Source organism: Antennarius striatus, chromosome 1 (genome assembly GCF_040054535.1).
Source record: "Antennarius striatus isolate MH-2024 chromosome 1, ASM4005453v1, whole genome shotgun sequence".
NCBI lineage: Eukaryota > Metazoa > Chordata > Actinopteri > Lophiiformes > Antennariidae > Antennarius > Antennarius striatus.
In genome coordinates, this window is record NC_090776.1 from 25,822,982 (window position 1) to 25,836,776 (window position 13,795).

The following is a 13,795-nucleotide window of genomic DNA, read 5'->3' on the forward strand; positions in this document are numbered from 1 at the left end:
GTGTTACTGGGCATTGTGGGAATGTGTGTGACGTCATTGGGCGGAGGGGGTGTCTGACTTGCACTTTTCATGATTTTTCTTCTTAAGAATGGGGTCTAAGGTAAGGAAGTACATTGAACCGTTATAGTATTATTCCTAACGTGTCGTTTGTAACGATGAGGAAAATATATATATCTTAAGATACTTTCTTTGCCTTCACTTTTCCCTCCATACAGTGAAAAGCATGATTTGGCCTCAAAAGTTTTTGTAGTCCAAACTTTTTTTCTTTTTTTTTACATGTAATCCGACTTGTTTTGCAATGTTTGAAAAGGGTGGAGAAAAGTCGGCCTGCGTAATATCGCGATAGTTCGGATGTCTCGTTTTCAAACCTTACTAATTAAATACAAAAAAATACCAAAAGTTTTTTTTTTAATGGCAACATAGTAATACTATAAGTTATTTTACAAAGATTTAATGAAATCGTAATTATTATTGTTGATTTTTTTTTTTTTTTTTTTTTTTAGAAACGGCAGCAGTAGGACGAACAGGATGCAACGTAAAAAAGAAAAGGGCGCAACCTTTATCCCAGCAGCCTCAGTGGAGGAACATGAAAACGGCCATGTCGCGGTAGAGCTCCGATACAGGAACGTGCCAGTTTGAATCACGGCATAGTTTGCGAATTCATGTAATGTAACATCAAGCTGCAGTTCTTAACGGATTACGACTGCTATTGTTCAAACAGAAGACTAATTTTATTCAAGTTAGCGTGGAATTAACAACAGAAGATAAACATGAGCGGAGGTGGGACGCCATACATCGGCAGCAAAATTAGCCTCATTTCCAAGGCCGGGATTCGTTATGAAGGAATTTTATACACCATTGACACCGAAAACTCGACAGTAGCTCTTGCTAAAGGTAAGTTAAGCAACTTTGATATATTTAACTTTTAAAAAGCCGAGAAAATTGGTAACGAATCAGCGGTAGCGGACGTAGCTGGTGCAGCTAGCTGTGGCGCTAACGTGTTTAGTTGAATGCTAGCTCTGATGCTATTTGACGTTTAGCGTCCTTTGTTTATATTATTTTGAATGACTTGAAAATTGTGGTTCTTACGTTTCGATGTTAACTATGCGTTGGTTCGTTTACTTTTTTGAGTCTTTGTGAACTGAAGCGAATAATCGAGCTCTCGAAACATGTCAGTGAATAGTTTAGGTGCAGGAAACGACACTTTAGTGATCCTCTGGGGGATATTGTTAAGTGAAGTTTAGTGACTCGGTTGTTTTAAAGCACACACTTTAGGTAATGTTGCATGGTTGAACTATTGGCTAGCCCACCATGAATATATGAAAAAAATTACTGATTTAGTTTGTCACAGATGGGTTTCTTGGAAGTCAAATAGGTAATACTTAACAAATTTGAGTTGATATGTTGCCTACAGCAAACAGTGTTGTATGACTTGTCATGTAAACTTTCCAAACAGTTCGCTCTTTTGGAACTGAAGACCGGCCTACTGAAAGGCCTATCCCGCCTCGGGAGGAGATCTTCGAGTACATCATCTTCAGAGGAAGCGACATAAAAGACCTAACAGTGTGTGAGCCCCCCAAAGCCCCCAGCAGCCTGCCTCAGGACCCTGCCATAGTCCAAGTAAGTTGATTATGTGTTATAGCTTTCTACGAGACAATTAGTTCTATACCTGTGTTCTGTATTTGTTACACAAATTTTCAAGATGGTTCATTCTTTGGGGTTCATCTTACTGTGTAAGCTGATTCTTATTCACTGGGACGTTTGACCTGAAGAATCCGACATCTGATTTTATTAGTAACACCTGTGTTTTGCCAACAGATCTAAATGTCATAAAAATGAGTGTTCCTACAATGTCATTTCATTCTAACTCAGAATTACATATAACTACGAATCCCCAATCTTCACAGGTGTTTAATGACGTTAATGTAAGCTTTTTCTTTATTTCAAGTTTCTAAGTCAACCTATGACACCACAGCACATCAAATCCATGTGACTTAAAAATATTTTGTCTGTTGTTTAAGGTCATATTATAAAAAACAAATGTGGGAAATATCTTTGTGGCTCAGTTTAAATGTTTGTTTTTTTTTAACAAACAACTTTGTAGACATTTAATACTTGATCATCTCACGTTCATGGCTCAAGTTTGTTGAATATCTTTGATTTGTGGTTAATACAACCAACTAAATCTTTTTTATGGTGTCAGTCACAAACTGTGTTGCTCAGTACTGTACTAGGATCTGTTTTCTTGGTTTGAAATTTATCAATAAGAAATAATACAAAAAATATCTTACTTGTAATAAGCCACTATAAAATGATGAAAGTCAGGATTCTCACATTATTTAATTTTGTCATTTAAGTCATCAGTTGGATCTACCAATGCTGCAACAGCACCATCATTCCAGTCGGCTGCACCCTATGCTCAGTACGGTAGGACAGCTGGCCCACCCTACGCCCAGTTTGGTGCAACAACTCAGCAGTTTGTGTCTTCTGGGAAAGGCGGTAAGGATTAATTCTTTTTTTAAATAAGTGTCTACAGGTTTCTCACAATAATACAAATGTCTTTTTCACATAAAAAATTCCACAAGTCTTGAATTATCCCTAATATCAGCCTTATTAAATATTAAATGTCTGTGCTGTGGTTGCCAATAGAATAGATGAACCTTCCTGGTCTTTTCCATTCATATAATGCTGTGTCACCAAACCCGCATTGCCTTTTTAAGCTGCTGATTTCAAGAAAATCATCAACTGTAGTTTCAACTCAGTAAACTACAGTAAAGTGGCAGAGCATGTGCTCCATGAGTATACTGCCTCAAGGCATCTGCGGCCCTACGGGGGCACAAACCGTGTCAGCTGTAAGCCGGTCCAAAGCCCAGATAAATGCGGAGGGTCTCAGCAAGAAGGGCATCCGGTATAAAAACATTTGCCAAACAAATACGAACGCCCATCTGAAATGCAAAAAGAATGACACGCTGTGGCGACCCCAAACGAGACAAACCAAAAGGAAGTTTTTATTAACAGTAGTTTGAATGTCACTTGGCTGTCTTCTGCAGGGCGTGCTAGTCCCAAGCTGGACAGTTTAAGAAGTCCCTCCCTGGAGCAGGTGGTGCAGGCCCCACCAGCGACAGCAGCACCTGTAGGACAGAGGAGTCAGACAGGGGCGGCAGCTCCCAGATCCACCAGCACTACCTCTAGCACCCTAGAGCAGAGACAGGGTGAGGGTGGCATGTGGCCGTATTAAAGCTATTTTCTAAAGAGTTGCGTTCAGCCATTTTGCGCTAATGCATGTAGTGAAAATATCTTTTGCCCCTTCAGTTCCTGAAGCTCAGAGGGTCTCGCAGCCTGATAATGAACAAGGTGCTGTTGAAAACCGGGATCCTAACAGGCATCAGGCTGCTGGTGGGTAGTTTTACATATTAAGAAATATAATTGCAACCACTAAATGTTGAACTTTAGTTCTTACTCAGGTAGCAGTAACACCCATGTGTAGAAATGAGTTTTGTACCTCAAAACTTTTTTTTTTTTTACAACTATCCTGAGCACAAATAAAAACTTTGTAGTATTTTTTTATTTACTACACACTCATGAAGGACGTTGTCTTTTGTGTTTTTTCTATTTCCATGGTTACATGGGTTAACTAAAGAAACTGTTTAAGGTGACCCCTTCTACAAAGGCGCTGCATGTTTTCTTTAGTGGATTTTAACCTCCACAAGTAATAATAATTATAATAATAACAATGATAATCAATCATTTAATCATCCCCATAGGGAATTTACTTTTTTCCACTCTAAATAATGACGTGTGTGTCCTGTACACACACAGACAAGGGGCCTGTAAGCATGTAGAGCCGTGAGCAGCTTGTAGGGGGGATGGTGCCTTGCTCAAGGGCAGTGCTCAGGAGGTAAATTGGCGTCTCCCACTGTCAGTTCACAGTCCAAACTTTTTGGTGCACACGGGTCTTGAAACAGCCGCCCTCCGATCCCCAGACCAAGGCCAAATGGACTAAGCTACTGCCGCTCTGTGGTTTGATGTTTAAAAGACAAAATGAAGCGGTGTAGTACAACACTAACGTAGCAACCTCTTGTTGTTTTTCAGCTGCGGCTCAATCTGTCCGTCGAGGCCGTGGACGAGGAAACCGCAGCAGAGGCAAAGTAAATGTGCGTAGAGATGGTCCCATGAAGTTTGAGGAAGACTTTGACTTTGAGACTGCCAATGCCCAATTTCACAAAGAGGAGATTGACAAGGAACTCCAAAACAAGCTGAAACTCAAAGGTAAAATCGCATTTCCACTGGCTGATCATGATGGGTAGAACTCATAATGACAATACTATGGAAAATAATAAAAAATCAACTCACTAACTGCCAATGACCTCTGTGCAGGTCAATTTCATTTTTTAATGGGGAGGGCTGGGGGGCAGTCTGTTGGGGTGTTAGGTGAAAATCAGGTTTCTAATCACAGAATTTAGCGCAATGATCACTGATCCAGTTATGGAACAGAGGATGGTGAATCAGAAGAAGAATTTACGATGCACTTAAGTTTGCGTATGTCAGTGCGGACCTGTGAGTGAACACGGTGTCGTTCTGAGTGAAGCATCTTTTGATCAGTCAAAAACAAAGAAAACACAGATAAATGTCCGGAGCGTCAGAGAAAGTCCGCCAAAGGAGATCTGTTGCACAAAACGCTGGCAGCCGATGAGTTAATCTCATTTTTTGTTCTCTTTAGTGATAAATAAGTTTGAAATACAGTGTCCTCAGGTGGAGCAGTAACTATAAGGTATTCGGAGTGTGTCGTGGTTAGTTACCGTGGTTTTAAACAGACACTGGTTAATGAGCTGTATATTATGTGAAATGCAAAACAAGTATGAGTGCAATTTTTAGGATGTTTCCAGCTCTGATGATTTTTCATGACCACAGATGAGAAGACACTGAATGGGGAAGAAACCACTGAATCGGAACACGTGGCCAACGAGGAGGAAGAGGAGGCTGCAGGAAATGCTTGTTACTACGACAAAACCAAGTCGTTCTTTGACAACCTGTCCTGTGACGACTTGAGGTACCTGTCACCGTTCAAAGTCATGTTTTTCTTTTTTACTGTGTTTTTAACATGTGATTGTATTTCATACAAGAAATGCTGATAAGACTGTTTCTTTTGCAGTAAATCGGGTGAACGAGGATTTTCAAGGTAAGTTGTATTTTTAGCCATGTTGATTCGGCAGATCACAGATGCTGAGCAGACAAATACACATTAGTATTGTTGTTCACTATTAAATCACTATAGTTACTCTTCAGTACATAAAGCACACACTACAAATCCCAAGCTTGCTTGTCTTTGTGTCTTTAAAAACAATTGTGTTCCAATAATTGGTGCTAAAGGTATTCAAATCAATAAAACAAGGGTGCCCAAATTCATGCAGTAATTACTGCACACTTTCTGTAAATCCTATAAACTTCATTTGACTTCTCAAATATTAGTCTTGTCTGCTATATGATATATTTAACTTAAATTGTTGAGCCAAACAACCAAGAAAATTATCTGGGGTGCCCAAACTTTTTCATACCACTGTATTTCTTTATTAGCTCTCGCTTCAAAGCGGTGATGTAATGTAATTGTCAGTGTTTGTGTTCGTTCGACCGGCCATTCGTTAACCACCAAATATCTTCGTAACCCTTGCAGATACAAAATGAAACAAAAAAAGCACATTACTCAGGCGGCAAAGGGGATGAAAATGAGATGTTGACCTTGAGGAAACTAGGTCATGGTCAAATTTCAACTTTTGTACACTCAGGAACTGAATAAGATAGAAAGATGGGGGAGAAGGTCAGTGTGACTAAGACCATAGATCAAAGCTACTTTGATCTACCTGAAAGTAGGTCAGGGTCGTGGGATGTTGCAGTCTGTGACTGCATTGGTTCTAGTATGTTTTTGTTTTGTGTATCTCAAAGGGAGCGCCGGACGACCTGGGCTGAAGAAAGACGAATGAATTCGGAGACATTCGGCATCCCTCTTAGACACAGTCGTGGAAGAGGCGGTTACCGTGGCAGAGGATTCATGGGGCCCCGTGGAGGCCGAGGGCGGCCGCTAAGCAGGGGCTCCTTCGGTCCACCCCGGGGGGCCCCACCTGGTTTTAGGGGTAGCTTCAGAGGCGGCAGAGGAGGAGGAGGCAGCGGCCGTGATTTCTCTGATTTTGAATACAGGGTAAATCAATAAAAGGTATAATTAAAGTGCAGTATGCACTTTCAGGTTCTGTATAGGAAAAAGATGGATTTTGTTCTGAAACATTTTATTCTGTTTTGCTTTTCCAGAAGGATAACAAGGTGGCTGCTTAGTGCTGCAGAGATGCATCCACCAACAGAAATGAAATGATTCCTGTTTTTTTGGTCTCTACATTTGACAGAAAGAATGAAGACATCCTCAGTCACCAGCACCAGGGTCGACTGCTTTACATCAGGTAGTGGAAGTGCAGCTCCCTTTTCTCCACTTGGAGAAACAGGCTTTTTGTTTTTCGCCCAGTGACCACATGGACATGAACGTGTGTAAATACTTGGCTTTGGAGTACTCCTGTATTTTTGCATCAACCAGTTTCATTTCTTACCGAGTCTTTGATATTGATAGATGTACACAGAAAGCCCACTGATACTGTGAGTGGATCACCGTTCATGTGATCAATAGCTTTATTTGTTTTCTTTCAGTTTTTGATAGGATTTATGTTGATGCCGAATTTGGCTACGCTGCCCTTTGCATTATGACCTTCCTCTCTTCAGACTGAGTTTAGTTACTATTTGTTCAGTATTTGAACCAATTTGTAGGAAAGGTTGCTATTTTTTTTGGACATTTCTGTGTGAAGTACCAGTGTTGTCTGAAAAAACACCTGGATCTGAACCAAGCGTTGTGAAGAACGAATGAGTATAGAACTCATCTTGAGCTTGTGTAGGGTGAACCCGTCAGTGCCCCCATGGCCCTCCAAATGACAGGTGATTATTGGTGACAGAGGTTTAACTCAGTGCCTCCCAACAAACTGTGGCTCTCCAGACTGATTTTTAGTTTAAACTTTTAAAAAACATGTATTTCAACTTCTCTCAAACAACCTATGTGAGATGTGACATTGAAACAAAGAACCAGGACCCAGTCGTTTTTGAGGAATAAAGGGTTTCAGTCTCAGATGTTTTTGTAGAGTAGGTTTTCTAGACTTTTTTTTTTCTTTTTCTGATTGTTTTTGTCATAGTAGTCCACTAAATAAGAGCATTGTTATGTTATATAATAGGTCAATTCCTTTTAGCACCTCCTTGTGAAGGTAAGCCTTGAGTTAGTTCTGTCAGAATGACCTTAAGCCAGTTAGATTTGAATCAAAAGTGTTCTATTAAAAGGCCGTGAGCATGTGAACAGCCCATCAGTGCATGTGTTCCCATTTTAATAGCTGTTTAAATCTACCTTTCTGTCCCAATCGTGCTGAGCCATCAGTTGAAGTGTGTTCTTTTTTTTAAAATCAACCTTTGAATTGTCTTACAGTTGTCATCAGTGTTGTTTTCCCACTGTCTCAGCAGTTGGCCGTTGGCACTGCACAACTATGTGACTGCAGTGTCGTAAGATTGTTTACTAAAAATGGGAAATGTTGTAAGTAAATTGATGTCTGAAGATGTTACGTTCCATACAAATTTCTTATTGCTGTCAGACCTCTGGCATGTTTGCAGCTCCTCCTGTTGCATTATTGTTAAAGTTGTCCTTCTCTGCAGCAAATTTATTTTTTTACTGACTTGTGCACCAAAGGGACAAGAGCTGGACGTGGTGCCGGTGTGTTTGGAGGAGACGTGATAAATTTTTCTTTACTTTTTGATACTGAATTGTTCGTACTTAAGGGACTCTGAGTATTTTTTCCTTCAGAGTGATGATTATTTTACAGCTCTCCCTTTAACTTAAGGTTAGCTCTTGACAAAAGTATTGATAGCACTACTAGATGAAACTAGATCCTTCTAAAAGGATGTGGTTGTTTCCAATTAAAGCAGCCCAGGTGAAAATGTTTTAACTGGATATTGCACAGATTGCTAACCACTGCATGATCGCCTTACAAACCATCCTTTCATATGGGCTTTCGCAATAACCAGCAAGATTGTATTTGAGACTAAATGTATCACCAAACTATTAAAACTGACAGGATTTTCATATGTTTGTTACTTCTTCCAGTCACTGGAATTGTAAACCAGGAATTGATTCTTGAGAATATCAACAAAGGTTTTTACATGAAATAAAGAGTTGTACAATGCCCATGTTTTGTGTTTTATCTTTTTTTATCTGTACTTTTATCAATTTTCAGAGATATGCTATCGTTATTTTTAGAAAGTGTCTGATTTGCAAATGAGCTCATTTTAATTTTGTGATGATAGTGACTCTCAGAAGTAAAGGATTGATTAAAATATTCAAACAAAAACATTCTGTTGATTCTTTTAGTGTGGCTCTCCTCACACTAGAGAATGATTTGTTAACTGACGAGTTTGTTTGGAACTAGTACAGCATTTAAAAAATAAAATGCGGTTTCTATTCACTCCCAGTAAATTTGTAAATGTTAGTACTATATACTTCAAGTCACAAACTACAAAATGACTTCAGAGAGCACTTCAACCTTTAGATTATTACCGCCTTACTAGAAATCAGTACCTCCATACTTATTTCTAATAAGAAATATTGAAACATTTGTCCTTGTATCATGTTAAGACATGGAATGGCGTCCAATGTGGAGTCAGTCATACTGTAATATTATAGTGCTGATCAGCATTACAATACAAGCACATGTGTGGTATTGGCACAATAGGTGTTTTTACCCTTCCTACGCATTTGAACAGGATTACAGGGAAACAATGTTTGGAGCCATCATTAGTGAAGACTACTTTAGATCGACTTACTGAAGTACACAATACAGAAATCCTACAAACAGAAGTCTGTTTATTATCTTGAAAGTCATTGTCAGAAGTCAGTGATGTAGACAAGAGCAGAAATATTTTTTCCTGAAATGCCATCTTAAGTAATGTGATTTAAACCTAGACTGCAGTGGGCTCTATTGAAGTGGGTTTAATCACGAAAAAATAGCAAACAGCAGGCCTAATTGTGTTCAACTTTCTCATAGAAGCAAATGGCTAAATGCAGTGACTACACCTCTCCACATGATGGCGATAACACATTGAGAACGTCACATCCGTTAGTCAATACAGCCGTCGAAGAAGAAAACTTCCGGCTCACTAACAACAACCGAAGATCACTCCGCGCAAACATGTCGATTGTTTTTGTACCAAAGAAATTACGAGGAACAGCAAAAATCAACCAAGAAACAATTCATAGGGTAAGAAAACCAGTGTGTCACATTGAACGAAATCGTTAACCATCTATGAGCGCGCATTGTGAGCATTTAGCAGTAGCGCGACTATTAGCGTTAGCTTGAGAGCCCGCTAAGAGCGACACGCTGTATTAGCAACAGTAGCTACAGGAGTCCGATCGGCTTTAATTGTTTTTCTGCGTCCTAGTTGCTGGATGAGAACGACCAGTTAATCAGATGCATCACGGAGTACATGCAGAAAGGACGAGCTGTGGAGTGCGTTCAGTGAGTAAAACCAACTCGGTGCTCTGCTCTTCATTTAGCAAACATCGTATTTGCCACACAGTAAACACAACAAAGTATTGTGTTATGTTCCAATCCGTGTTTCATTGGTTATTCTTAAGCTGTTTTTTTGTTGTTGTTTTTTTTTGCTTTTTGTCCATCAGATACCAACAAATCCTCCACCGCAACATCGTCTATCTGGCAACAATAGCGGATGCCAGCCCAGACAACGTGACACCCTCTTCAAATGTAAACACAAACAAGATTATGCCGCTTTTTAGAGTTGTCAGGTTATGGGTAGTATTGTGTTGACTAATTTCCCTGCACCCTTTGTCCTTGTGTTTATATTGCAGGGAGCCTCTACACCAGCTGTAAACGGGCATGAGGGGACCTGATGCCGCTTCAGCGGATTTCAGATTCCATGTGAACGCGTTTGTTTGGAGACAGGGAGGCAGACACTACTCACAATAAGCTTGGATACTGTGAGGTCCTCAGTGGAAGACATAAAGACCTACGCACTCACACTGTTATGCAAATGCCACACAGCTGCAGTGGGCACAAGACAATGCCTCAGAGACATCATAGAACCCATCATCATCCCTCTGTTGGTGAGTGGTGATGCTTCACCACATTGTGCAAGAGTTGTCACAGCTGGACTTGAAGAAGTCAGTGTCTCATACGGTACCTCAACCCCGTAGAGCGCGCCTAAAGCAGCAACTGGACCCTCATACTCCGCTTCCACGCGACCTGGTAGAAGCATGTGCAGCACTTGTGGAGGAGTGGAATGCATTTCCTCAGAACCGTGAGGCAAGTGAGACAGTGCTGTCCAGCTGTCGTTGCGGGAAATGGTCTAAACTCCCGTTGCTGGCAGTGTTGGTAGTATGGGGCTATCTTTGTTACTGTCTAAATAGTTGGGGTAATTGAACTAATGAAAATGTTAGAAAAGGGAACTATTTAATTAAAATTCAGACCAAATAGGAAGAGCCCTCCCTAAATTGTGAGTAGTGTATGTTTACAGTAATGTAATCCAGTGACCACAGGTGTTGTCCTAAATTGACGTATTTACTTATGCAATTGATGTAGAAAATTTCTGAGAAAAAGTTTTGCATTAAATATTTTTTACATAGCATCAGTTTGAGTCCACAAGGTATCAATAAAATGCTTTTTGTAAGAGCCTGAGTAAAGTGAATGTGATTTCAGAAAAAACTGCAGACTATATTTGAATTGCTAGTCATTTTTATTTATTTTATGCATTGCTGGTACACTTGGAAAAATTCAGTTGCCAGCTCAAGAGAACAATAAGCAACATAAGCCAAGCTGTTCCCCTTCATATCTTCTATCAGGGCAACATGATTTTTGTTTTGTTTTTCCATTCTTAAAAAGCCACTAGTAAACCATTCGACACAGTTGAGACACTAACAGTTACAGTCCAAGGTCTGTAGTGACGTCTTAAAAAAGGCTGCAACAGTTGGAGAGAAAACACAGACAAATAGCAACAAACCCTATATCTTGATTGTGCAAAGCACATTAGCTATAAAAAGATATATATATATATATACTGTATATATATATATATATGTATATACAGCAAACAATTCTCTGTAAACATGTTAAGTATGTTAGTTTTCTGAAAACATGTCATTTCATAAATACAGGCAACATTGGCATCCGCAAACATCACAAAAAAGATAACATTCTGGGCTTTTAAATGCAGCCCACTGCCATAGAAACCAAAGAAAGGAGGGATCCAAAACACCCCCCATCACAATGTTTTAATGTTTAGAATGGCATATTTGGTAACCTTTTTCGATAGTGGAGTTCAACTCTGTATGAAAGAAAATGTGCTTTTTCACATATTGGGAGGTGGAAAATAATGTTTTCATGTAATATCCCTACAAGAATACTAACATACAGTAATGGTATAACATGTATGAAAATACAAAAATAAGATTAATACTGTCAATAATTGTACAAGAAAAATATTATATTATTAAAGAAACGTTCAGTTTATGGAAGTTAGTGTCAATCTGGAGCAAACAACCGCCAATTAAAAAGGAGGAAATGAATGTGCTTCTGGGTGTGAAGATGTTCCCTAATGTTCTCGTCCAATAGGGTGTCCAACCTCACTGTTTATCAAAAAATCTGACTGTCTCTCCTCTCCAGCACCATTCATCTTGTGAACAACGCTTTGGTTGAAAATAATATTCTACTAGTGTTATCTATACCAACATGGCACATTGTTACGGCTATAAGTCTTAATTCTGGTCAGTTGTTGAAAAAGTAGTGTATTTCTCTCAAATTATACCTCTGCAGTGACGTACTATATTTATGCTGAGCCTGCTCAAAGCCTCTTAATAAAAAGAACTAAATATATTTCATCTTCAGTATTTTACAAGCTATGAAACAGTAGATGGTAGCTGTACTCTGAATCATCTTGCATGAGATTTGGCAGTTACAGCTATGTAGACACAGTATATTTATTATGGGCAAAATGAGAGCATTTCAAGCCCCTGACCCATAGTAATCCCCTCTAAACAAGCACTCAGCTGCAGATGAAAGTATGTTACAGCCGTGCACAACTCCTGCTCTTGTCTGGAGAGACATCAGCTCAACAGACAGAGAAACGACCATTTTTAACTACCTGCTGCCAGCGTGGCACATGCACCTTCCCCCCAGGTAAAAGATGGCAGTTCACAAAACTTCAAAATATGTCTCTTTTTCAAATGGGGATGTCTGACGTGGAAAAATATAGGTACAAAAATGTTGAGCCAGTGTGTATACTTAATTTTGCCTCTGAGGCTTAGTAATCTTCCAATTCTGTGGTTGTGGACTACAATGGCTGCAGCTCGGCCCATTCAGTGGCTCATCTGACAGCAGCAGGCCCTCAATGATGCTTCATCAGAAACTTGTACAACATTTACAATCAGTACTGGTGAAGGTAAGAGGGCCTGTGCTCATGTTTGAAGGGGAAGGATTTAAAGCCCTTTGTCATCGGTTTGTGTTGCTGCTGCTGTTGTTGTTGTTGTTGTTGTTGCTGCTGCTGTTGTTGCTGTTGTTGCTGCTGGGTGAAGGGAAAACCAGAAGAGATGCCGGTGGAAGGAGAACAGTCGCTGGCATTGGACCATATGGGAGACTGCAGCATCTGCATGGAGTCGCTCCACTGTGAGGAAGGAGGGATGTTCATCTGGTACAAAGACGAGCTGGGATTGGGGATGGTGTTGATGTGGTTCGAGTGCTGCCATGGTGCTTTGGGAGGCCAGGTCTTAGTTTTGCTGTCCTGTGGGACACAGCAAACCCAATTCAAAACACCTAAAAAGGTCAACTAATATAAAGGTCACAACATGCCCTGACAAATTATGAAAATTTGTGTAAAAGTTCAACTATTTTAACTAAAATGTATCCAAATGGTAGCCTTTGGTAAGTCCACATTAAAACCTGAATAAATACCCAAAAAAAGGGGAGAAAGAAGCAAAAGTTTTGTCACTGGCTGTCTCCATACACGGTAACCCATACCTGACTATCATCGCTGATGTGATGGAGTGGTGGTGAGGGCAGGGTGCACGCCTCGGGCTCACCACAGCTGTGTTTTCTGAAAAGAAATCAACATTTAAACCTCATTCGCATTTTAGTCAAAGTTCCACTTAGAAGTCTTCTTCGCAACAATTATCAACAACTATATACTGTATAATCAAAAGACACAATTAGGAAAGACAGATTTTACAAACAAAATACATTAAACCCGTAACATTTTAACAGATCAGATCCAAGACGGTGGTTGAGTTACGCACTCACCTCCTCTGTTTAACTGCAGCCACAAGGTCTGGTCCAGAAAACATGGAGAACAGACTGTCGCCATTGGCTGAAGACGTCTCGTCGCTGGAACTGGCAGAGTCCCCCTGAGTGCCTGACCAGCTACTGTTTATGGCCTCCCTGGGGACACAAGCAGGGAAAGTTTGTGTTCCTGAACTCAATCATGACGACACAGGATTCAAAACGAGAGGCCACTCGCTTGCTTACATCTTCCTACTGACTCAGATTAAACTCTAAGCAGCGTGGGGGTTGTCTCAGACTGAACTGACTTAAATCAGCTGTAAGGAGCGTGGTAATTGTCTCACATGTTCACTTGATTCAGATTAACAAACTGAATGAAAAAGTTCCTTGCCAGCTTTTAGACAACAAAAGCATAAAAGCTGCCATCAGGAGAGATGCACTGC

General features: G+C 40.1%; 3 protein-coding genes across 4 annotated transcripts in view; 2 read left to right on the forward strand and 1 right to left on the reverse strand.

The window, feature by feature from the left end:
* The first annotated feature begins 31 nt into the window (after positions 1-31).
* lsm14ab (LSM14A mRNA processing body assembly factor b) lies at positions 32-8,255 on the forward strand. Of its 2 annotated transcripts, XM_068322940.1 has the most exons (11): positions 32-100; positions 504-894; positions 1,457-1,620; positions 2,358-2,499; positions 3,051-3,212; positions 3,313-3,396; positions 4,093-4,269; positions 4,912-5,050; positions 5,153-5,179; positions 5,941-6,193; positions 6,301-8,255. In XM_068322940.1, the coding sequence occupies exons 2-11, from the start codon at positions 771-773 to the stop codon at positions 6,322-6,324; spliced, it is 1,296 nt and encodes a 431-aa protein (XP_068179041.1). In that variant the 5' UTR covers positions 32-100; positions 504-770; the 3' UTR covers positions 6,325-8,255. The 2 variants fall into 2 exon arrangements, with proteins under 2 accessions (XP_068179041.1, XP_068179051.1); XM_068322950.1 differs by lacking the exon at positions 32-100 and having other exon boundaries at positions 289-894; positions 5,941-6,208.
* Positions 8,256-9,173: 918 nt separating this feature from the next.
* Positions 9,174-12,123, forward strand: ss18l2 (ss18, like 2). The gene is made up of 4 exons (XM_068312705.1): positions 9,174-9,326; positions 9,508-9,584; positions 9,746-9,830; positions 9,935-12,123. The coding sequence occupies exons 1-4, from the start codon at positions 9,258-9,260 to the stop codon at positions 9,974-9,976; spliced, it is 273 nt and encodes a 90-aa protein (XP_068168806.1). The 5' UTR covers positions 9,174-9,257; the 3' UTR covers positions 9,977-12,123.
* Positions 10,800-13,795, reverse strand: part of garre1 (granule associated Rac and RHOG effector 1) — a 31,870-nt gene continuing 28,874 nt past the window's right edge. The window contains exons 12-14 of the mRNA XM_068312692.1: positions 13,374-13,511; positions 13,095-13,170; positions 10,800-12,858 (exon numbers count right to left, since the gene is read on the reverse strand). Coding sequence (XP_068168793.1) covers positions 12,505-12,858; positions 13,095-13,170; positions 13,374-13,511 — 568 coding nt within the window. The 3' untranslated portion in view covers positions 10,800-12,504. The remainder of the gene's footprint in view (positions 12,859-13,094; positions 13,171-13,373; positions 13,512-13,795) is intronic.

Excerpts from the sequence above, each read along its gene's own strand:
- ss18l2 (XM_068312705.1), top strand. The coding sequence starts at position 9,258 with ATGTCGATTGTTTTTGTACCAAAGAAATTACGAGGAACAGCAAAAATC. Across the intron at positions 9,327-9,507 it reads ACCAAGAAACAATTCATAGG|TTGCTGGATGAGAACGACCA; the intron begins GTAAGAAAACCA and ends TCTGCGTCCTAG. Across the intron at positions 9,831-9,934 it reads ACGTGACACCCTCTTCAAAT|GGAGCCTCTACACCAGCTGT; the intron begins GTAAACACAAAC and ends TTTATATTGCAG.
- lsm14ab (XM_068322940.1), top strand. The coding sequence starts at position 771 with ATGAGCGGAGGTGGGACGCCATACATCGGCAGCAAAATTAGCCTCATT. Across the intron at positions 3,397-4,092 it reads TAACAGGCATCAGGCTGCTG|CTGCGGCTCAATCTGTCCGT; the intron begins GTGGGTAGTTTT and ends GTTGTTTTTCAG. Across the intron at positions 5,180-5,940 it reads GGTGAACGAGGATTTTCAAG|GGAGCGCCGGACGACCTGGG; the intron begins GTAAGTTGTATT and ends TGTATCTCAAAG.